The following is a 25,209-nucleotide window of genomic DNA, read 5'->3' as shown; positions in this document are numbered from 1 at the left end:
TTGTGGCCTCTAGCTAGGCTTCTGGACTATCTGCGGGTCAGTGCCCTTGGGGCTTTTCCTTTTTTTGTTGTGGGTAGTGGTTTCTGGCTTGGTGCCTTCAGAATGGGCTGCCTATTGTACCCTCACGTTTTGGCATTGTGTCCTCTTTTTAGCTTGGGTATTTTCCCAAAAGTAATGAATGCAGTTGTGGACTCATTCCAATTAGGAAGAAAAGCATAAGTTATGCTTACCTGATAATTTCCTTTTCTTCCGTTGGAAAGATTCCACAGCTCCCCACCTTATTTCTACGTGGGGTGTCTTTTTATTCTTCTGGCACCTTTTCTCCAACATAGGTGTGTCCGGTCCACGGCGTCATCCTTACTTGTGGGATATTCTCTTCCCCAACAGGAAATGGCAGAGAGCCCAGCAAAGCTGGTCACATGATCCCTCCTAGGCTCCGCCTACCCCAGTCATTCTCTTTGCCGTTGCACAGGCAACATCTCCACGGAGAGGGCTAAGAGTTTTTTTGGTGTTTAAATGTAGTTTTATTCTTCAATCAAGAGTTTATTTTAAAATAGTGCTGGTATGTACTATTTACTCTGAAACAGAAAAGAGATGAAGATTTCTGTTTGTAAGAGGAAAATGATTTTAGCAACCGTTACTAAAATCGATGGCTGTTTCCACACAGGACTGTTGAGATGAATTAACTTCAGTTGGGGGAAACAGTGAGCAGACTTTTGCTGCTTGAGGTATGACACATTGGACACCTTTTTCACTGGGGGCCTTTTCTAGTCATAGGCAGAGCCTCATTTTCGCGCCACTAATGCGCAGTTGTTTTTGGAAAGCAAGGCATGCAGATGCATGTGTGAGGAGCTGAGAACCACTGAAAAAGCTTATAGAAGGCGTCATTTGGTATCGTATTCCCCTCTGGGCTTGGTTGGGTCTCAGCAAAGCTGATACCAGGGACTGTATAGGGGTTAAATGTAAAAACGGCTCCGGTTCCGTTATTTTAAGAGTTAAAGCTTTCAAATTTGGTGTGCAATACTTTTAAGGCTTTAAGACACTGTGGTGAAATTTTGGTGAATTTTGAACAATTCCTTCATACTTATTCGCATATTCAGTAATAAAGTGTGTTCAGTTTAAAATTTAAAGTGACAGTAACGGTTTTATTTTAAAACGTTTTTTGTGCTTTGTTATCAAGTTTATGCCTGTTAACATGTCTGAACCATCAGATAGACGATGTTCTGTATGTTTGGAAGCCAAGGTTCCTCCACATTTAAATATATGTGATGAATGTGACTTAGTGTCCGGACAAAGTAGGGACAATGATGCCACTGATAATGAGGTTGCCCAAAATGATTCCTCAAGCGAGGGGAGTAAGCATGGTACTGCATCATCCCCTTCTATGTCTACACCAGTCTTGCCCACACAAGAGGCCCCTAGTACATCTAGTGCGCCAATCCTTCTTACTATGCAACAATTAACGGCTGTAATGGATAATTCTATTAAAAACATTTTGTCCAAAATGCCTACTTATCAGAGAAAGCGCGATTGCTCTGTTTTAGATACTGAAGAGCATGAGGACGCTGATGATAATGGTTCTAATGTACCCTCACGCCAATCTGAAGGGGCCAGCAGGGAGGTTTTGTCTGAGGGAGAAATTTCAGATTCAGGAAAAATTTCTCAACAAGCTGAACCTGATGTTATTATTTCTCCAACATAGGTGTGTCCGGTCCACGGCGTCATCCTTACTTGTGGGATATTCTCTTCCCCAACAGGAAATGGCAAAGAGCCCAGCAAAGCTGGTCACATGATCCCTCCTAGGCTCCGCCTACCCCAGTCATTCTCTTTGCCGTTGTACAGGCAACATCTCCACGGAGATGGCTTAGAGTTTTTTAGTGTTTAACTGTAGTTTTTATTATTCAATCAAGAGTTTGTTATTTTAAAATAGTGCTGGTATGTACTATTTACTCAGAAACAGAAAAGAGATGAAGATTTCTGTTTGTATGAGGAAAATGATTTTAGCAACCGTTACTAAAATCCATGGCTGTTCCACACAGGACTGTTGAGAGGAATTAACTTCAGTTGGGGGAACAGTGAGCAGTCTCTTGCTGCTTGAGGTATGACACATTCTAACAAGACGATGTAATGCTGGAAGCTGTCATTTTCCCTATGGGATCCGGTAAGCCATGTTTATTAAGATAGTAAATAAGGGCTTCACAAGGGCTTATTAAGACTGTAGACTTTTTCTGGGCTAAATCGATTCATTATTAACACATATTTAGCCTTGAGGAATCATTTAATCTGGGTATTTTGATAAGATTATATCGGCAGGCACTGTTTTAGACACCTTATTCTTAGGGGCTTTCCCAAATCATAGGCAGAGCCTCATTTTCGCGCCGGTGTTGCGCACTTGTTTTTGAGAGGCATGACATGCAGTCGCATGTGTGAGGAGCTCTGATACATAGAAAAGACTTTCTGAAGGCGTCATTTGGTATCTTATTCCCCTTTGGGCTTGGTTGGGTCTCAGCAAAGCAGATACCAGGGACTGTAAAGGGGTTAAAGTTAAAAACGGCTCCGGTTCCGTTATTTTAAGGGTTAAAGCTTCCAAATTTGGTGTGCAATGCTTTTAAGGCTTTAAGACACTGTGGTGAAATTTTGGTGAATTTTGAACAATTCCTTCATATTTTTTCGCAATTGCAGTAATAAAGTGTGTTCAGTTTAAAATTTAAAGTGACAGTAACGGTTTTATTTTAAAACGTTTTTTGTACTTTGTTATCAAGTTTATGCCTGTTTAACATGTCTGAACTACCAGATAGACTGTGTTCTGAATGTGGGGAAGCCAGAGTTCCTTCTCATTTAAATAAATGTGATTTATGTGACAATGACAATGATGCCCAAGATGATTCCTCAAGTGAGGGGAGTAAGCATGGTACTGCATCATTCCCTCCTTCGTCTACACGAGTCTTGCCCACTCAGGAGGCCCCTAGTACATCTAGCGCGCCAATACTCCTTACTATGCAACAATTAACGGCTGTAATGGATAATTCTGTCAAAAACATTTTAGCCAAAATGCACACTTATCAGCGTAAGCGCGACTGCTCTGTTTTAGATACTGAAGAGCATGACGACGCTGATAATAATGGTTCTGAAGGGCCCCTAAACCAGTCTGATGGGGCCAGGGAGGTTTTGTCTGAGGGAGAAATTACTGATTCAGGGAACATTTCTCAACAAGCTGAACCTGATGTGATTACGTTTAAATTTAAGTTGGAACATCTCCGCATTCTGCTTAAGGAGGTATTATCCACTCTGGATGATTGTGACAAGTTGGTCATCCCAGAGAAACTATGTAAAATGGACAAGTTCCTAGAGGTCCCGGGGCTCCCAGAAGCTTTTCCTATACCCAAGCGGGTGGCGGACATTGTAAATAAAGAATGGGAAAGGCCCGGTATTCCTTTCGTCCCTCCCCCCATATTTAAAAAATTGTTTCCTATGGTCGACCCCAGAAAGGACTTATGGCAGACAGTCCCCAAGGTCGAGGGAGCGGTTTCCACTTTAAACAAACGCACCACTATACCCATAGAAGATAGTTGTGCTTTCAAAGATCCTATGGATAAAAAATTAGAAGGTTTACTTAAAAAGATGTTTGTTCAGCAGGGTTACCTTCTACAACCAATTTCATGCATTGTCCCTGTCGCTACAGCCGCGTGTTTCTGGTTCGATGAGCTGGTAAAGGCGGTCGATAGTGATTCTCCTCCTTATGAGGAGATTATGGACAGAATCAATGCTCTCAAATTGGCTAATTCTTTCACCCTAGACGCCACTTTGCAATTGGCTAGGTTAGCGGCTAAGAATTCTGGGTTTGCTATTGTGGCGCGCAGAGCGCTTTGGTTGAAATCTTGGTCAGCTGATGCGTCTTCCAAGAACAAGCTACTTAACATTCCTTTCAAGGGGAAAACGCTGTTTGGCCCTGACTTGAAAGAGATTATCTCTGATATCACTGGGGGTAAGGGCCATGCCCTTCCTCAGGATCGGCCTTTCAAGGCCAAAAATAAACCTAATTTTCGTCCCTTTCGTATAAACGGACCAGCCCAAAGTGCTACGTCCTCTAAGCAAGAGGGTAATACTTCTCAAGCCAAGCCAGCTTGGAGACCAATGCAAGGCTGGAACAAGGGAAAGCAGGCCAAGAAACCTGCCACTGCTACCAAGACAGCATGAAATGTTGGCCCCCGATCCGGGACCGGATCTGGTGGGGGGCAGACTCTCTCTCTTCGCTCAGGCTTGGGCAAGAGATGTTCTGGATCCTTGGGCGCTAGAAATAGTCTCCCAAGGTTATCTTCTGGAATTCAAGGGGCTTCCCCCAAGGGGGAGGTTCCACAGGTCTCAGTTGTCTTCAGACCACATAAAAAGACAGGCATTCTTACGTTGTGTAGAAGACCTGTTAAAAATGGGAGTGATTCATCCTGTTCCATTAGGAGAACAAGGGATGGGGTTCTACTCCAATCGGTTCATAGTTCCCAAAAAAGAGGGAACGTTCAGACCAATCTTAGATCTCAAGATCTTAAACAAGTTTCTCAAGGTTCCATCGTTCAAAATGGAAACCATTCGAACAATTCTTCCTTCCATCCAGGAAGGTCAATTCATGACCACGGTGGATTTAAAGGATGCGTATCTACATATTCCTATCCACAAGGAACATCATCGGTTCCTAAGGTTCGCATTCCTGGACAAGCATTACCAGTTCGTGGCGCTTCCTTTCGGATTAGCCACTGCTCCAAGGATTTTCACAAAGGTACTAGGGTCCCTTCTAGCTGTGCTAAGACCAAGGGGCATTGCTGTAGTACCTTACTTGGACGACATTCTGATTCAAGCGTCGTCCCTTCCTCAAGCAAAGGCTCACACGGACATCGTCCTGGCCTTTCTCAGATCTCACGGATGGAAAGTGAACGTGGAAAAGTTCTCTATCTCCGTCAACAAGGGTTCCCTTCTTGGGAACAATAATAGACTCCTTAGAAATGAGGATTTTTCTGACAGAGGCCAGAAAAACAAAACTTCTAGACTCTTGTCGGATACTTCATTCCGTTCCTCTTCCTTCCATAGCGCAGTGCATGTAAGTGATAGGTTTGATGGTAGTGGCAATGGACATAGTTCCTTTTGCGCGCATTCATCTAAGACCATTACAACTGTGCATGCTCAGTCAGTGGAATGGGGACTATACAAACTTGTCTCCGAGGATTCAAGTAAATCAGAGGACCAGAGACTCACTCCGTTGGTGGCTGTCCCTGGACAACCTGTCACAAGGGATGACCTTCCGCAGACCAGAGTGGGTCATTGTCACGACCGACGCCAGTCTGATGGGCTGGGGCGCGGTCTGGGGATCCCTGAAAGCTCAGGGTCTTTGGTCTCGGGAAGAATCTCTTCTACCGATAAATATTCTGGAACTGAGAGCGATATTCAATGCTCTCAAGGCTTGGCCTCAGCTAGCGAGGGCCAAGTTCATACGGTTTCAATCAGACAACATGACAACTGTTGCGTACATCAACCATCAGGGGGGAACAAGGAGTTCCCTGGCGATGGAAGAAGTGACCAAAATCATTCTATGGGCGGAGTCTCACTCCTGCCACCTGTCTGCTATCCACATCCCAGGAGTGGAAAATTGGGAAGCGGATTTTCTGAGTCGTCAGACATTGCATCCGGGGGAGTGGGAACTCCATCCGGAAATCTTTGCCCAAGTCACTCAACTGTGGGGCATTCCAGACATGGATCTGATGGCCTCTCGTCAGAACTTCAAAGTTCCTTGCTACGGGTCCAGATCCAGGGATCCCAAGGCGGCTCTAGTGGATGCACTAGTAGCACCTTGGACCTTCAAACTAGCTTATGTATTCCCGCCGTTTCCTCTCATCCCCAGGCTGGTAGCCAGGATCAATCAGGAAAGGGCGTCGGTGATCTTGATAGCTCCTGCGTGGCCACGCAGGACTTGGTATGCAGATCTGGTGAATATGTCATCGGCTCCACCATGAAAGCTACCTTTGAGACGAGACCTTCTTGTTCAAGGTCCGTTCGAACATCCGAATCTGGTCTCACTCCAGCTGACTGCTTGGAGATTGAACGCTTGATCTTATCGAAGCGAGTGTTCTCAGATTCTGTTATCGATACTCTTGTTCAGGCCAGAAAGCCTGTAACTAGAAAGATTTACCACAAAATTTGGAAAAAATATATCTGTTGGTGTGAATCTAAAGGATTCCCTTGGGACAAGGTTAAGATTCCTAAGATTCTATCCTTCCTTCAAGAAGGATTGGAAAAAGGATTATCTGCAAGTTCCCTGAAGGGACAGATTTCTGCCTTGTCTGTGTTACTTCACAAAAAGCTGGCAGCTGTGCCAGATGTTCAAGCCTTTGTTCAGGCTCTGGTTAGAATCAAGCCTGTTTACAAACCTTTGACTCCTCCTTGGAGTCTCAACTTAGTTCTTTCAGTTCTTCAGGGGGTTCCGTTTGAACCCTTACATTCCGTTGATATTAAGTTATTATCTTGGAAAGTTTTGTTTTTGGTTGCAATTTCTTCTGCTAGAAGAGTTTCAGAATTATCTGCTCTGCAGTGTTCTCCTCCTTATCTGGTGTTCCATGCAGATAAGGCGGTTTTACGTACTAAACCTGGTTTTCTTCCAAAAGTTGTTTCTAACAAAAACATTAACCAGGAGATTATCGTACCTTCTCTGTGTCCGAAACCAGTTTCGAAGAAGGAACGTTTGTTGCACAATTTGGATGTTGTTCGCGCTCTAAAATTCTATTTAGATGCTACAAAGGATTTTAGACAAACATCTTCCTTGTTTGTTGTTTATTCCGGTAAAAGGAGAGGTCAAAAAGCAACTTCCACCTCTCTCTCTTTTTGGATTAAAAGCATCATCAGATTGGCTTACGAGACTGCCGGACGGCAGCCTCCCGAAAGAATCACAGCTCATTCCACTAGGGCTGTGGCTTCCACATGGGCCTTCAAGAACGAGGCTTCTGTTGATCAAATATGTAGGGCAGCGACTTGGTCTTCACTGCACACTTTTACCAAATTTTACAAGTTTGATACTTTTGCTTCTTCTGAGGCTATTTTTGGGAGAAAGGTTTTGCAAGCCGTGGTGCCTTCCATCTAGGTGACCTGATTTGCTCCCTCCCATCATCCGTGTCCTAAAGCTTTGGTATTGGTTCCCACAAGTAAGGATGACGCCGTGGACCGGACACACCTATGTTGGAGAAAACAGAATTTATGTTTACCTGATAAATTACTTTCTCCAACGGTGTGCCCGGCCCACGGCCCGCCCTGGTTTTTTAATCAGGTCTGATAATTTATTTTCTTTAACTACAGTCACCACGGTATCATATGGTTTCTCCTATGCAAATATTCCTCCTTAACGTCGGTCGAATGACTGGGGTAGGCGGAGCCTAGGAGGGATCATGTGACCAGCTTTGCTGGGCTCTTTGCCATTTCCTGTTGGGGAAGAGAATATCCCACAAGTAAGGATGACGCCGTGGACCGGACACACCGTTGGAGAAAGTAATTTATCAGGTAAACATAAATTCTGTTTTCTCCAACATAGGTGTGTCCGGTCCACGGCGTCATCCTTACTTGTGGGATATTCTCTTCCCCAACAGGAAATGGCAAAGAGCCCAGCAAAGCTGGTCACATGATCCCTCCTAGGCTCCGCCTACCCCAGTCATTCTCTTTGCCGTTGTACAGGCAACATCTCCACGGAGATGGCTTAGAGTTTTTTAGTGTTTAACTATGTAAAATGGAAAAGTTCTTAGAGGCCCCGGGGCCCCCCGAAGCTTTTCCTATATCCAAGCGGGTGGCGTACATTGTTAGTAAAGAATGGGACAGGCCCGGTATACCTTTAGTTCCTCCCCCCATATTTATAAAATTGTTTTCCTATAGTCGACCCCAGAAAGGACTGATGGCAGACAGTCCCCAAGGTCGAGGGGGCGGTTTCTACTCTACACAAGCGCGCCACTATACCCATAGAAGATAGTTGTGCTTTCCAAGATCCTATGGATAAAAAATTAGAAGGTCTGCTAAAGATGTTTGTTCAGCAAGGTTCCCTTCTACAACCAATTGCATGCATTGTCCCTGTCACTGCAGCCGCGTGTTTCTAGTTTGATGAGCTAGGAAAGGCGATTATTAGTAATTCTTCTTCTTATGAGGAGATTATGGACAGAATTCGTGCTCTTAAATTGGCTAATTCTTTCACCCTAGACGCCTTAGCGGCGAAAAAATTCTGGGTTTGCTATTGTGGCGCAGAGCGCTTTGGTTAAAATCTTGGGCAGCGGATGCGTCTTCCAAGAACAAATTGCTTGACATTCCTTTCAAGGGGAAAACACTTTGGCCCTGACTTGAAAGAGATTATCTCTGATATCACTGGGGGCAAGGGCCACGCCCTTCCTCAGGATAGGTCTTTTCAAGACCAAAAATAAACCTAAGTTTCGTCCCTTTCGCAGAAACGGATCAGCCCCAAGGGCTACGTCCTCTAAGCAGGAAGGTAATACTTCTCAAGCCAATCCAGCCTGGAGACCTATGCAAGGCTGGAGCAAAGGAAAGCAGGCCAGGAAACCTGCCACTGCTACCAAGACAGCATGAAATGCGGGCCCCCGATCCGGGACCGGATCTGGTGGGGGGCAGACTCTCTCTCTTCGCTCAGGCTTGGGAAAGAGATGTTCTGGATCCTTGGGCGCTAGAAATAGTCTCCCAAGGTTATTCTCTGGAGTTCAAGGGGCTTCCTCCAAGGGGGAGGTTCCACAGGTCTCAGTTGTCTTCAGACCACATAAGAAGACAGGCATTCTTACATTGGGTAGAAGACCTGCTAAAAATGGGAGTGATTCATCCTGTTCCATTAGGAGAACAAGGGATGGGGTTCTACTCCAATCTGTTCATAGTTCCCAAAAAAGAGGGAACGTTCAGACCAATCTTAGATCTCAAGATCTTGAACAAGTTTCTCAGGGTTCCATCGTTCAAGATGGAAACCATTCGAACACTTCTTCCTTCCATCCAGGAAGGTCAATTCATGACCAAGGTGGATTTCAAGGATGCGTATCTACATATTCCTATCCACAAGGAACATCATCGGTTCCTAAGGTTTGCATTCCTGGACAAGCATTTCCAGTTCGTGGCATTTTCTTTCGGATTAGCCACTGCTCCTAGGATTTTCTCATAGGTACTAGGGTCCCTTCTGGCGGTGCTAAGACCAAGGGGCATTGCTGTAGTACCTTACTTGGACGACATTCTGATTCGAGCGTCGTCCCTTCCTCAAGTAAAGGCTCACACGGACATTGTCCTGGCCTTTCTCAGATCTCACGGATGGAAAGTGAACGTGGAAAAGAGTTCTCTATCTCCGTCAACGAGGGTTCCCTTCTTGGGAACTATAATAGACTCCTTAGAAATGAGGATTTTTCTGACAGAAGCCAGAAAAACAAAACTTCTAGACTCTTGTCGGATACTTCATTCCGTTCCTCTTCCTTCCATAGCGCAGTGCATGGAAGTGATAGGTTTGATGGTAGCGGCAATGGACATAGTTCCTTTTGTGCGCATTCATCTAAGACCATTACAACTGTTCATGCTCAGTCAGTGGAATGGGGACTATTCAGACTTGTCTCCGAAGATACAAGTAAATCAGAGGACCAGAGACTCATTCCGTTGGTGGCTGTCCCTGGACAACCTGTCACAAGGGATGACCTTCCGCAGACCAGAGTGGGTCATTGTCACGACCGACGCCAGTCTGATGGGCTGGGGCGCGGTCTGGGGATCCCTGAAAGCTCAGGGTCTTTGGTCTCGGGTAGAATCTCTTCTACCGATAAATATTCTGGAACTGAGAGCGATATTCAATGCTCTCAAAGCTTGGCCTCAGCTAGCGAGGGCCAAGTTCATACATCAACCATCAGGGGGGAACAAGGAGTTCCCTAGCGATGGAAGAAGTGACCAAAATCATTCTATGGGCGGAGTCTCACTCCTGCCACCTGTCTGCTATCCACATCCCAGGAGTGGAAAATTGGGAAGCGGATTTTCTGAGTCGTCAGACATTGCATCCGGGGGAGTGGGAACTCCATCTGGAAATCTTTGCCCAAGTCACTCAACCGTGGGGCATTCCAGACATGGATCTGATGGCCTCTCGTCAGAACTTCAGAGTTCCTTACTACGGGTACAGATCCAGGGATCCCAAGGCGGCTCTAGTGGATGCACTAGTAGCACCTTGGACCTTCAAACTAGCTTATGTGTTCCCGCCGTTTCCTCTCATCCCCAGGCTGGTAGCCAGGATCAATCAGGAGAGGGCGTCGGTGATTTTGATAGCTCCTGCGTGGCCACGCAGGACTTGGTATGCAGATCTGGTGAATATGTCATCGGCTCCACCATGGAAGCTACCTTTGAGAGACCTTCTTGTTCTAGGTCCGTTCGACCCACTCCAGCTGACTGCTTGGAGATTGAACGCTTGATCTTATCAAAGCGAGGGTTCTCAGATTCTGTTATTAATACTCTTGTTCAGGCCTGAAAGCCTGTAACCAGAAAAATTACCACATAATTTGGTATATCTGTTGGTGTTAATCTGCAGGATTCCCTTGGGACAAGGTTAAGATTCCTAAGAGTCTATCCTTCCTTCGAGAAGGATTGGAAAAAGGATTATCTGCAAGTTCCTTGATGGGACAGATTTCTGCCTTGTCTGTGTTACTTCACAAAAAGCTGGCAGCTGTGCCAGATGTTCTAGCCTTTGTTCAGGCTCTGGTTAGAATCAAGCCTGTTTACAAAATTTTGACTCCTCCTTGGAGTCTCAACCTAGTTCTTTCAGTTCTTCAGGGGGTTCCGTTTGCACCCTTACATTCCGTTGATATTAAGTTATTATCTTGGAAAGTTTTGTTTTTGGTTGCAATTTCTTCTGCTAGAAGAGTTTCAGAATTATCTGCTCTGCAGTGTTCTCCTCCTTATCTGGTGTTCCATGCAGATAAGGTGGTTTTGCGTACTAAACCTGGTTTTCTTCCAAAAGTTGTTTCTAACAAAAACATTAACCAGGAGATAGTTGTGCCTTCTTTGTGTCCTAATCCAGTTTCAAAGAAGGAACGTTTGTTGCACAACTTGGATGTAGTTCGTGCTCTCAAATTTTACTTAGCAGCTACTAAGGATTTCAGACAAACTTTGTCTTTGTTTGTTGTTTATTCTGGTAAACGGAGAGGTCAAAAAGCAACTTCTACCTCTCTCTCCTTCTGGATTAAAAGCATTATCCGATTGGCTTATGAGACTGCCGGACGGCAGCCTCCTGAAAGAATCACAGCTCATTCCACTAGGGCTGTGGCTTCCACATGGGCCTTCAAGAACGAGGCTTCTATTGATCAGATATGTAAGGCAGCGACTTGGTCTTCACTGCACACTTTTTCTAAATTTTACAAATTTGATACTTTTGCTTCTTCTGAGGCTATTTTTGGGAGAAAGGTTTTGCAAGCCGTGGTGCCTTCCATTTAGGTGACCTGATTTGCTCCCTCCCTTCATCCGTGTCCTAAAGCTTTGGTATTGGTTCCCACAAGTAAGGATGACGCCGTGGACCGGACACACCTATGTTGGAGAAAACAGAATTTATGTTTACCTGATAAATTACTTTCTCCAACGGTGTGTCCGGTCCACGGCCCGCCCTGGTTTTTTTAATCAGGTCTGATAATTTATTTTCTTTAACTACAGTCACCACGGTAACATATGGTTTCTCCTATGCAAATATTCCTCCTTAACGTCGGTCGAATGACTGGGGTAGGCGGAGCCTAGGAGGGATCATGTGACCAGCTTTGCTGGGCTCTTTGCCATTTCCTGTTGGGGAAGAGAATATCCCACAAGTAAGGATGACGCCGTGGACCGGACACACCGTTGGAGAAAGTAATTTATCAGGTAAACATAAATTCTGTTTTTTAAATTTAAATTGGAACATCTCCGCGCTCTGCTTAAGGAGGTGTTATCTACTCTGGATGATTGTGACAATTTGGTCATTCCAGAGAAATTATGTAAGATTGACAAGTTCCTAGAGGTCCCGGTGCCCCCCGATGCTTTTCCTATACCCAAGCGGGTGGCGGACATTGTAAATAAGGAATGGGACAGGCCCGGCATACCTTTTGTTCCTCCCCTATATTTAAAAAGTTATTTCCTATGGTCGACCCCAGAAAGGACTTATGGCAGACAGTCCCCAAGGTCGAGGGGGCGGTTTCTACTCTAAACAAACGCACTACTATCCCTATAGAAGATAGTTGTGCTTTCAAAGATCCTATGGATAAAAAGTTAGAGGGTTTGCTTAAAAAGATGTTTGTTCAGCAAGGTTACCTTGTACAACCAATTTCATGCATTGTTCCTGTCACTACAGCAGCGTGTTTCTGGTTCGAAGAACTAGAAAAGTCGCTCAATAAAGACTCTTCATATGAGGAGGTTATGGACAGAGTTCAAGCACTTAAATTGGCTAACTCTTTTATCTTAGACGCCACTTTGCAATTGGCTAGATTAGCGGCGAAAAATTCAGGTTTTGCAATTGTGACGCGCAGAGCGCTTTGGCTAAAGTCTTGGTCAGCGGATGTGTCCTCCAAGAACAAATTGCTTAACATCCCTTTCAAAGGTAAAACGCTATTTGGCCCTGACTTGAAAGAGATTATTTCAGACATCACTGGGGGAAAGGGCCACGCCCTTCCTCAGGATAGGTCTTTTAAGGCTAAAAATAAGCCAAATTTTCGTCCCTTTCGCAGAAACGGACCAGCCTCAAATTCTACACCCTCTAAGCAAGAGGGTAATAGTTCTCAAACCAAACCAGCCTGGAGACCAATGCAAGGCTGGAACAAGGGTAAGCAGGCCAAGAAACCTGCCACTGCTACTAAAACAGCATGAAGTGTTGGCCCCCGATCCGGGACCGGATCTGGTGGGGGGCAGACTCTCTCTCTTTGCTCAGGCTTGGGCAAGAGATGTTCAGGATCCTTGGGCGCTAGAAATAGTTTCTCAAGGTTATCTCCTGGAATTCAAGGAACTACCCCCAAGGGGAAGGTTCCACAGGTCTCAATTGTCTTCAGACCACATAAAAAGACAGGCATTCTTACATTGTGTAGAAGACCTGTTAAGAATGGGAGTGATTCATCCTGTTCCATTAGGAGAACAAGGGATGGGGTTTTACTCCAATCTGTTCATAGTTCCCAAAAAAGAGGGAACATTCAGACCAATTTTAGATCTCAAGATTCTAAACAAATTTCTCAGGGTTCCATCGTTCAAAATGGAAACCATTCGAACAATTCTTCCTACCATCCAGGAAGGTCAATTCATGACCACAGTGGATTTAAAGGATGCGTATCTACATATTCCTATCCACAAGGAACATCATCGGTTCCTAAGGTTTGCGTATCTGGACAAGCATTACCAGTTTGTGGCACTTCCATTCGGATTAGCCATTGCTCCAAGGATTTTCACAAAGGTACTAGGGTCCCTTCTAGCGGTGCTAAGACCAAGGGGCATTGCAGTAGTACCTTACTTGGACGACATACTGATTCAAGCGTCGTCTCTGTCAAAAGCAAAGGCTCATACTGACATTGTCCTAGCCTTTCTCAGGTCTCACGGGTGGAAGGTGAACATAGCAAAAAGTTCTCTGTCCCCGTCAACAAGAGTTCCCTTCTTGGGAACAATAATAGACTCCTTAGAAATGAAGATTTTTCTGACAGAGGCCAGAAAATCAAAACTTCTAAGCTCTTGTCAAGTACTTCATTCTGTTCTTCCTTCCATAGCGCAGTGCATGGAAGTAATAGGTTTGATGGTTGCGGCAATGGACATAGTTCCTTTTGCACGAATTCATCTAAGACCATTACAACTGTGCATGCTCAGACAGTGGAATGGGGATTATACAGACTTGTCTCCGACGATCCAAGTAGATCAGAGAACCAGAGATTCACTCAGTTGGTGGCTGACCCTGAACAACCTGTCACAGGGAATGAGCTTCCGCAGACCAGAGTGGGTCATTGTCACGACCGACGCCAGTCTGGTGGGCTGGGGCGCGGTCTGGGAACCCCTGAAAGCTCAGGGTCTATGGTCTCGGGAAGAATCTCTTCTCCCGATAAACATTCTGGAACTGAGAGCGATATTCAATGCTCTCAAAGCTTGGCCTCAACTAGCAAAGGCCGAATTCATAAGGTTTCAATCAGACAACATGACGACTGTTGCATATATCAACCATCAGGGGGGAACAAGGAGTTCCCTGGTGATGGAGGAAGTGAACAAAATAATTCAATGGGCGGAGAATCACTCCTGCCACTTGTCTGCAATCCACATCCCAGGAGTGGAAAATTGGGAAGCAGATTTTCTGAGTCGTCAGACTTTCCATCCGGGGGAGTGGGAACTCCATCCGGAAATCTTTGCCCAAATAACTCAATTATGGGGCATTCCAGACATGGATCTGATGGCGTCTCGTCAGAACTTCAAGGTTCCTTGCTACGGGTCCAGATCCAGGGATCCCAAGGCGACTCTAGTAGATGCACTAGTAGCACCTTGGACCTTCAACCTAGCCTATGTATTCCCACCGTTTCCTCTCATTCCCAGGCTGGTAGCCAGGATCAAACAGGAGAGGGCTTCGGTGATCTTGATAGCTCCTGCGTGGCCACGCAGGACTTGGTATGCAGACCTGGTGAATATGTCATTGGCTCGACCATGGAAGCTACCTTTGAGACAGGACCTTCTTGTTCAAGGTCCATTCGAACATCCGAATCTGGCTTCACTCCAACTGACTGCTTGGAGATTGAACGCTTGATTTTATCAAAGCGTGGTTTTTCAGATTCTGTCATTGATACTCTTATTCAGGCTAGAAAGCCTGTAACTAGGAAAATTTACCATAAAATATGGAAAAAATATATCTGGTGTGAATCTAAAGGATTCCCATGGAACAAGATAAAAATTCCTAGGATTCTATCCTTTCTACAAGAAGGTTTGGAGAAAGGATTATCTGCAAGTTCTTTGAAGGGACAGATTTCTGCTTTATCTGTCTTACTTCACAAAAAGCTGGCGGCTGTGCCAGATGTTCAAGCTTTTGTTCAGGCTCTGGTTAGAATCAAGCCTGTTTACAAACCTTTGACTCCTCCTTGGAGTCTCAATTTAGTTCTTTCAGTTCTTCAAGGGGTTCCGTTTGAACCCTTACATTCCGTAGATATTAAGTTACTATCTTGGAAAGTTTTGTTTTTGGTTGCAATTTCTTCTGCTAGAAGAGTTTCAGAGTTATCTGCTCTGCAGTGTTCTCCTCCTTATCTGGTATTCCATGCAGATAAGGTGGTTTTGCGTACTAAACCTGGTTTTCTTCCAAAAGTTGTTTCTAACAAAAATATTAACCAGGAGATAGTTGTGCCTTCTTTGTTTCCGAATCCAGTTTCAAAGAAGGAACGTTTGTTACACAATTTGGATGTAGTTCGTGCTCTAAAATTCTATTTAGAGGCTACAAAGGATTTCAGACAAACATCTTCTTTGTTTGTTGTTTATTCAGGTTAAAGGAGAGGTCAAAAAGCAACTTCTACCTCTCTCTCTTTTTGGCTTAAAAGCATCATCCGATTGGCTTATGAGACTGCCGGACGGCAGCCTCCTGAAAGAATCACAGCTCACTCCACTAGGGCTGTGGCTTCCACATGGGCCTTCAAGAACGAGGCTTCTGTTGATCAGATGTGTAAGGCAGCGACTTGGTCTTCACTGCACACTTTTACCAAATTTTACAAATTTGATACTTTTGCTTCTTCTGAGGCTATTTTTGGGAGAAAGGTTTTGCAAGCCGTGGTGCCTTCCATCTAGGTGACCTGATTTGCTCCCTCGCATCATCCGTGTCCTAAAGCTTTGGTATTGGTTCCCACAAGTAAGGATGACGCCGTGGACCGGACACACCTATGTTGGAGAAAACAGAATTTATGCTTACCTGATAAATTACTTTCTCCAACGGTGTGTCCGGTCCACGGCCCGCCCTGGTTTTTTAATCAGGTCTGATGAATTATTTTCTCTAACTACAGTCACCACGGTATCATATGGTTTCTCCTATGCATATTTCCTCCTTTACGTCGGTCGAATGACTGGGGTAGGCGGAGCCTAGGAGGGATCATGTGACCAGCTTTGCTGGGCTCTTTGCCATTTCCTGTTGGGGAAGAGAATATCCCACAAGTAAGGATGACGCCGTGGACCGGACACACCGTTGGAGAAAGTAATTTATCAGGTAAGCATAAATTCTGTTTTTTTACCCAGATATTTCTTCGACTGTTCCTTGTTCCTTGGCAGAATGACTGGGGGATGAGGGAAGTGGGAGGAGTATTTAAGCCTTTGACTGGGGTGTGTCTGCCTCCTCCTGATGGCCAGGTTCTTATTTCTCAAAGGCAATGAATGCAGCTGTGGACTCTTTCCAACGGAAGAAAAGGAAATTATCAGGTAAGCATAATTTGTTTTTTCCATTGTTCTCTAAGGGCATTCGATTCATCAAGTGAGGGCGGACGGGAGTACATATTCGCCCCTGTCCACCGCAGCTTGCCTTTGTGGCGGGCAGTAATCCGCTCCCCGGAATTTACCATTGCGTGCAAGCGCTATTTTGTGCTCGCGTGCAACACCGCCCCCAGCCCGTGTGAGATTGGCTGTCGGACGAGACAGGGCAGATGATAATTCTACACCTAAGAGGTAGAGAAGAGGGTAGGAAGTCTGACCGCTGCTTGATAAATACTGACTGCAGGTTCTCTTGTGAGAACCTGCAGTCGTAGGTGATAAGGCTTGATAAATCAAGCCCTATGTAGTGACCTTTTGAATTAACAGTAAAGAAGAAGAGGACTTTGTGTAAATTATTAGATATCACAAGGTATTCTCTCCCTTCAAGATCAGCCCACTGTATTGGGTTGTGGTTTGTCAGCAGAAATAGCTGTTTCATATACAAAAACATAACTAAAAGAACAATTACCCATACAGTTAAAACTGCAGCTGGTATAACAAGTAATTGGAAACTCATTAAAGGGACATTCCAGCCAAAACAGGATGCATTTCAGTTTGGAGTAAAATAATTTTTGTAATATACATGTTTTAGAAAAAATGCTTCTAATAAACGTTACAGCTATTTCAAGGGTGTGTAAGTATGCCCTGTGCACTGACATTGTAAATACAGCATTTGATCAGAGAGCCTAAGGGGCTTGTATCATCTCTTAATGACTCAATTTGTCTCATTGCTGACATGATACTAGCCCCACTGGCTGTCTGAGCAGCTGCAATATTTTAAATGCTGGTGATTAACATGCAGAGAAAAATGCCAACACTAAAACAGTGATAGCTCTTGTTAAAAGCACTTTTGCCAATACAGGTGGCCCTCGGTTTACGCCGGTTCAATTTGTGCCGTTTCAGAATAACCACCTTTTTTTTTCAGTCATGTGACGGCTATTGAACAGCTTTTGCAATGCACTAATTAAAATAGCCAGTAGGTAGAGCTGTTCGCTTGTTTTGCAGCAAAGTTATGCAACTTAACAGCCTTAAATTGATCTGTTTACACAGAGTAGACATTAGCTATCGAGCAACAAGATTTAGCAGCCACTTCCCTATTATCTTCCTGTCCAGCTGCTTGAGGTGATGGTGCCTAACTGCTTATTAATCACTGCAAATTGAAATGCATAGAAAAGGTGCAGACCCAATATTATCTAACATGCTAACAATGCAGAGAACTGATTGTTCATTACGTTTATGTTCATTAAACTTAGTTTGATGATGCAGTCTGTTGTGTGATTATTTAATTTGGTGATGTTAGCAAATGTTTTTGTTCATTAAACTTAGTTTGATGATGATACAAGCTATATTAGGTTTATAATGCTATTTAGCATTTAAAGTCTTCATTTCAAAGCTTTAAAAATAATGTATTAGGTGTTACTTATGACAATTTTGAGAGGGGCCTGGAACCTCACTCCCTCACTTCCCATTGACTTACATTATAAACTGGGTTTTAATTTACAACGGTTTCGATTTATAACCATTCCTCCTGGAACCTAACCCCGGCGTAAGCTGAGGGCTACCTGTACATGTATATTGTAAATATTTCTCTTACTTGGTGTATTCAGTCCACAGATTCATCCTTACTTGTGGGATATTCTCACAGCAAAGCTGTCCATATAGCTCCCCTCAGGCTCCGCCCCCCAGTCATTCTCTTTGCCGCTCTAACAAGTAGCATCTCCACGGGAGGGTAAAGAGTTTTGTGGTGTTAAATTTGTAGTTTTATTTCTTCAATCAAGAGTTTATTTTAAAATAGTGCCGGTTTGTACTATTTACTCTGAGGCAGAAAGTGATGAAGATTTCTGCTGAGAGGAAAAAGATTTTAGCATGTTGTAACTAAAATCCATTGCTGTTCCCACACAGGACTGTTGAGTACCGGAGAACTTCAGTTGGGGGGAACAGTTTGCAGGCTTAACTGCTTAAGGTATGCTCAGTCATTTATTTCTAACAAGACCTGGTAATGCTAGAAGACTGACAGAAATCCCCATGAGGGAAGGTAAGCCATTTTCTGAGACGCAGTATAGAAGGATGGCTTCAGTTAAGGGCTTAAATACTGGTAGACACTATGATGGGCTAAATCGATTATTTTATTAATGGAATCTTATATTTATTCAAGTGTTTGAAACGTTGGTAACACTTTTGGGGTTTTTATTACGCCTGGCATATTATTAGACGCCTAGTCTGACTCAGGAAGGCCCCATAACTCTGGACTGAAGAGGGAGGGGGCCTCATTTTCGCGCCTCAGTTGCGCAGTTGATTTTCAAGATAGCTTCATGCAGCTTCACGTGTAGAGTCCTGAGAGTGCAGGAGGACATCAAGGAGGCTTATATTTCTGCTACAAATAACCCTATCGGAAGTTAGGGCCGCAGCAAAGACTGTGGCACCGTGCTGTAGTGTGTTAAACCGGTTGTTTACTGCAATTTGCTCCGGTTTGGTCAATAAGGGGTTAATTGATTTGAAAATTTGTGTGCAATCATTTCAAAGCATTAGGATCATGTGGTGAAATTTTCATAATGATCGTATGTTTTTTGGTGATTTGGTAAAAAAGTGTGTGCTTTTTATTATTTAAAGACACAGTAACGTTTTTTCAAAAAGTGATTTTTTTCTGTATTGTAGTGCTGTATAAGTCTGTCAAACATGTCTGAGACTTCAGATAGACCTTGTTCATTATGTTTAAAAGCCATGGCGGTACCCCCATTGCATTTATGTGTAAAGTGTGCTAAAACATCTAAGCATTTTAAAGACCATCCAGTGACACTTAAAAATTTAGCCCAAGATGATTCTTTAACAGAGGGTAATGAGGATAGTCCTTCTTCCTCTCCCCATGTGTCGACACCAGTTACGCCCGCACAAGCGATGCCTAGTACCTCTAGCGCATTGGCCCCTATTACTTTACAACAATTAGCAGCAGTAATGGATAATTCCCTTGCAGCATTTGTATCCAAACTGCCAGTTTTTCCAAAAAAGCGCGATAGCTCAGTATTAAATACAGAGGATGAGCAATCAGAAGCTTTGGATGATTTATCTGTAGTACCCAAACAAAACTCAGAAGTAGCAGTGAGGGAAGGTCTGTCTGAGGGAGAAATTTCTGATACAGGAAAAGTTTCTCAGCGGGCAGATTCAGATTCCTTAGCGTTTAAATTTAAGCTGGAACACCTCCGCGTCCTGCTTAAGGAGGTTTTAGCTACACTGGATGATTGTGACCCCATGGTGGTCCCAGAAAAATTGTGTAAAATGGACAGGTTTTTAGAGGTCCCTGTATACACTGAGGCATTTCCGATCCCAAAGAGGGTGGCGGATTTTGTGACTAGGGAGTGGGAGAGACCAGGTGTACCCTTTGTCCCCCCCCCTATCTTTAAGAAAATGTTCCCCATAAACGACCCCAGGCGGGACTAGTGGCAGACGGTCCCTAAGGTAGAGGGGGCTGTTTCAACACTTGCTAAGCGTACAACTATACCAATAGAGGACAGTTGTACTTTCAAAGATCCTATGGATAAAAAATTGGAAGGATTGCTGAAGAAAATTTTTGTTCAGCAAGGTTTTCTGCTTCAACCAATTGCCTGCATTATTCCTGTAACTACTGCAGCGGCTTTTTGGTTTGAGGCCCTGGAGGAGTCGCTCCAGAGGGAGACTTCATACGATGAGGTCATGGATAGAATTCATGCTCTAAAGCTGGCTAATTCTTTTATCACTGATGCCGCTCTCCAGTTAGCTAAACTAGCGGCGAATAACTCAGGTTTTGCCATCATGGCGCGAAGAGCGCTTTGGCTCAAGTGATGGTCGGCGGATGTGTCGTTCAAAACAAAACTGTTAAATATTCCCTTCAAGGGGAAGACCCTTTTCGGCCCAGAGCTGAAAGAAATTATTTCAGATATCACTGGGGGCAAGGGCCCTTCCACAAGATAGGCCGTTTAAGGCTAAAAACAAGGCTAATTTTCGCTCCTTTCGCAACTTCAGGAGTGGACCTGCTGCAACCTCTGCTGTCGCAAAGCAAGATAACGCTTCCCAGCCCAAAGCAACCTGGAAACCCTTGCAGGGCTGGAATAAGGGCAAACAGGCCAAGAAGCCTGCTCCTGCTACCAAGACAGCATGAAGGGGTAGCCCCCGATCCGGGACCGGATCTAGTAGGGGGCAGACTTTCTCTCTTTGCACAGGCTTGGGCAAGAGACGTTCCGGATCCCTGGGCATTAGAAATAGTTGCTCAGGGGTACCTTCTAGAATTCAAGGATTCTCCCCCAAGGGGAAGGTTCCACATTTCTCGTTTGTCTTCAGACCAAACAAAGAAACAGGCGTTCTTACGCTGTGTAGAAGATCTCCTAAAAATGGGAGTAATACACCCAGTTCCAATTGCAGAACAAGGACTGGGTTTTTACTCAAACCTGTTCGTAGTTCCCAAAAAGGAGGGAACTTTCAGGCCAATCCTGGATCTAAAAATTCTAAACAAATTCCTCAGAGTTCCGTCTTTCAAGATGGAAACCATTCGGGCGATCTTGCCGATGATCCAGGAAGGTCAATATATGACTACCGTGGATCTAAAGGATGCGTACCTACATATTCCTATCCACAAAGATCACCATCAGTTCCTAAGGTTCGCCTTTCTGGACAAACATTACCAGTTTGTGGCCCTTCCTTTCGGGTTGGTCACCGCTCCCAGAATTTTCACATAGGTGCTAGGGTCCCTTCTGGCGGTGCTAAGACCGCGGGGCATTGCAGTAGCACCTTACCTAGACGACATATTAATTCAGGCGTCGTCTTTCCACAGAGCCAAGGCTCATACGGACATTGTTCTGGCCTTTCTAAGGTCTCACGCGTGGAAGGTGAACGTAGAAAAAAGTTCTCTGTCCCGGCTCACAAGGGTTCCCTTCCTGGGAACACTAATAGACTCGGTAGAAATGAAAATCTTTCTGACAGAGGTCAGTTAAATACTGTTAAATACTTGCCGAGCTCTTCATTCCATTCCTCGGCCTTCTGTGGCTCACTGCATGGAGGTAATTGGTTTAATGGTGGCAGCAATGGACATAGTCCCTTTTGCCCGTATTCATCTCAGACCACTGCAACTGTGCATGCTCAAGCAGTGGACTGGGGATTACGCAGATTTATCTGCTCAAATACAAATGGACCAGAAAACCAGAGACTCTCTTCTCTGGTGGTTGTCTCAAGATCACCTGTCTCAGGGGATGAGTTTCCGCAGACCGGAGTGGATCATTGTCACGACCGATGCCAGTCTGTTAGGCTGGGGTGCAGTCTGGAACTCCCTGAAGGCTCAGGGTCTATGGTCTCGGGAAGAATCTCTTCTTCCGATAAACATTTTGGAGCTGAGAGCGATATTCAACACGCTCCAGACATGGCCTCAACTAGCGGAGGCCAAATTCATCAGATTTCAGTCGGACAACATCACAACTGTAGCGTACATCAATCATCAGGGAGGAACAAAGAGTTCCCTAGCGATGAAGGAAGTATCCAAGATCATCAAATGGGCGGCGAATCACTCCTGCCATCTATCTGCAATTCACATCCCAGGGGTAGACAACTGGGAGGCGGATTTTCTAAGTCGTCAGACTTTTCATCCGGGGGAGTGGGAACTCCACCCGGAGGTTTTTGTTCAGCTGTCCCAGCTATGGGGCATCCCAGAATTGGATCTGATGGCGTCCCGTCAGAACACCAAACTTCCCCTTTACGGATCCAGATCCAGGGATCCCAAGGCGGCATTGATAGATGCTTTAACAGCGCCTTGGTCATTCAGTCTAGCTTATGTCTTTCCACCGTTTCCTCTTCTCCCTCGGCTAATAGCCAGAATCAAACAGGAGAAGGCTTCGGTAATTCTGATAGCGCCTGCGTGGCCACGCAGGACTTGGTATGCAGACCTAGTGGACATGTCATCGGTCCCACCATGGAAACTGCCATTGAGGCAGGATCTTCTAATTCAAGGTCCTTTCAAGCATCCAAATCTAGTTTCTCTGCAACTGACTGCTTGGAGATTGAACGCTTAATACTAGCTAAGCGTGGTTTCTCTGAATCAGTTATAGACACTCTGATACAGGCCAGAAAGCCTGTCACCAGGAAAATTTACCATAAGATATGGCGGAAATATCTTGGTTGGTGTGAATCCAAGGGTTACTCGTGGAGTAAGGTTAGGATTCCACGGATACTAGCTTTTCTCCAAGAGGGATTGGAGAAAGGTCTGTCAGCTAGTTCCTTAAAGGGACAGATATCTGCTCTGTCTATTCAGTTACATAAGCGCCTGGCAGCTGTACCAGACGTTCAGGTGTTTCCACAGGCCCTAGTTAGAATCAAGCCTGTTTACAAGCCTGTGACTCCTCCTTGGAGTCTAAATTTAGTTCTTTCAGTTCTTCAAGGGGTTCCGTTTGAACCTTTACATAGATATTAAGTTATTACCTTGGAAAGTTTTGTTTTTAGTAGCCATTTCTTCTGCTCGAAGAGTTTCTGAATTGTCTGCTTTGCAGTGTGATTCACCCTATCTGGTGTTCCATGCAGATAAGGTTGTTTTGCGTACCAAACCTGGTTTTCTTCCAAAAGTGGTTTCTAATAAGAATATTAACCAGGAAATAATTGTTCCTTCTCTGTGTCCTAATCCAGTTTCTAGGAACGACTTTTACACAATCTTGAAGTAGTTAGTGCTTTAAAATTCTATTTAAAAGCAACTAAAGATTAGACAAACATCATCCTTGTTTGTCGTCTATTCTGGTAAGAGGAGAGGTCAGAAAGCGACTGCTACCTCTTTCCTTTTGGCTGAAAAGCATCATCCGATTGGCTTATGAGACTGCTGGACAGCAGCCTCCCGAACGAATTACAGCTCATTCCACCAGAGCTGTGGCTTCCACATGGGCTTTCAAGAATGAGGCTTCTGTTGAACAGATATGTAAGGCAGCGACTTGGTCTTCACTGCATACATTCGCCAAATTTTACAAATTCGATACTTTTGCTTCTTCGGAGGCTATTTTTGGGAGACAGGTTTTGCAAGCAGTGGTGCCTTCCGTTTACGTGACCTGACTTGTTCCCTCCCTTCATCCGTGTCCTAAAAGCTTTGGTATTGGTATCCCACAAGTAAGGATGAATACACCAAGTAAGAGAAAACAGAATTTATGCTTACCTGATAAATTACTTTCTCTTACGGTGTATTCAGTCCACGGCCTGCCCTGACATTTAAGTCAGGTTCATATTTAATTAAAATAACTACAGTCACCACTGCACCCTATGGTTCTCCTTTTTCTCCTAACTGTCGGTCGAATGACTGGGGGGGCGGAGCCTGAGGGGAGCTATATGGACAGCTTTGCTGTGTGCTCTCTTTGCCACTTCCTGTAGGGATTGAGAATATCCCACAAGTAAGGATGAATCCGTGGACTGAATACACCGTAAGAGAAAGTAATTTATCAGGTAAGCATAAATTCTGTTTTTTCTATTTAAACATCTACATTTTAGTTTTGACTGGAATCAGTACTTGGCCAATTTTATATTGGGGACATAAAGACATCATTGTAAGTATTTTTTTTAGATTTGCCTTGTATGTTAATTTATTGCAAATGTAAAATTGTTCTGAATATTAATTTTATTTCTCTTTAATTGCCAAATTCCCCCTGCTATACGCACACCACTTGTCTAGTTTAGTGCTGCCAATCCATATTTGTTTGGAAAACTTGCAAGGTGTGTAGTATCTGTCTTTGCTTGGTCCAATTGGGCGGCAGATATGTAGCAGGGTTAGGTTTGTGAAATCTGCAAGGTTTACTTTCAATTCTCAGGTCTAGAAAATCCACAATTTACATGGTTAACATACTGGAAAAGGGGGGTAAATTAAATGTATTGCATTTATTGCTGACTAGTGACAAATTAGGCTGAATTTACAAAGATATATGTAAAATATCAAAGCACATGTTGAGCTTTGTTTTAACTTATATTCTTATTTTATTATTTGACAATTTTTTTTATAGTAGTTTGTCAGCATATTTTAGTAACTGTTTTTATTTTCAGGTTCTGAATAAAAAAGCTGCAAAATCACGTCAGACTTTTAAGAAAGAAAAGCATTGTGGAAACAGAGATTTTAACACCATTCAAGAACTGTATCTTTTTTATATTGTTGTATCTTTGCTCACTGGGATGCTGATATTTGTTGTTGTTTTACATATTGCACAGTAGAATCTCTGCCCCAGAACCCTCACTATGTAGAGCACTAAACTTAAAAGGACATTAAACTAAAAATGAGAATTTTACATAAAATATTTGGCTATATATGTAGTAAGAAAGTATTTTAAGATCTAAAAATGATGCAAATCTCTGACCTTAAAGGTCCAGTACAGTTACCTGACACATTTTATGTTATACAACATTTAAAACTTCAAATAAACCAAACACATACACCACTGTTTAAAAAGTAAAATAGTTGTAGGAATGTTAACTATAAAGATCCTGCTCCTGTGTTTTAGCTGTATAGGTACTCCCTAAGGAAAGGGCTGAGCTGAGAGCAAACCTAACACGTCCTACCTCCAATCAGATTACATATTTAAATCTCCTGTGTCTCAAGGCAGAACATGCTGCAATCTCATCGTAAAAAATGCAGCATGTCTGCAGAAAGAACGGAGCAGTGGTAATTTAAAAAAAAAAAAATTGTGCCTGTACTTTTTCATTTCTATCTGTAGGTATCAATGTTCTATCTCAATGTAAATATTTACTACGTTCCTCTCCAATTTTATCCTCCTTCCTGAACTCCAGTAT

General features: G+C 44.0%; 1 protein-coding gene across 1 annotated transcript in view; it reads left to right on the top strand.

The window, feature by feature from the left end:
* Positions 1-25,209, top strand: part of POLA2 (DNA polymerase alpha 2, accessory subunit) — a gene marked incomplete in the record, with an annotated part of 701,000 nt that overhangs the window by 18,277 nt on the left and 657,514 nt on the right. The window contains 1 exon segment of the mRNA XM_053688830.1: positions 24,467-24,557. Coding sequence (XP_053544805.1) covers positions 24,467-24,557 — 91 coding nt within the window.

Source organism: Bombina bombina, chromosome 7 (genome assembly GCF_027579735.1).
Source record: "Bombina bombina isolate aBomBom1 chromosome 7, aBomBom1.pri, whole genome shotgun sequence".
Classification (NCBI taxonomy): domain Eukaryota; kingdom Metazoa; phylum Chordata; class Amphibia; order Anura; family Bombinatoridae; genus Bombina; species Bombina bombina.
Note: the sequence above shows the minus strand (reverse complement) of the source record. Positions and strands in the feature narration are given on the sequence as shown.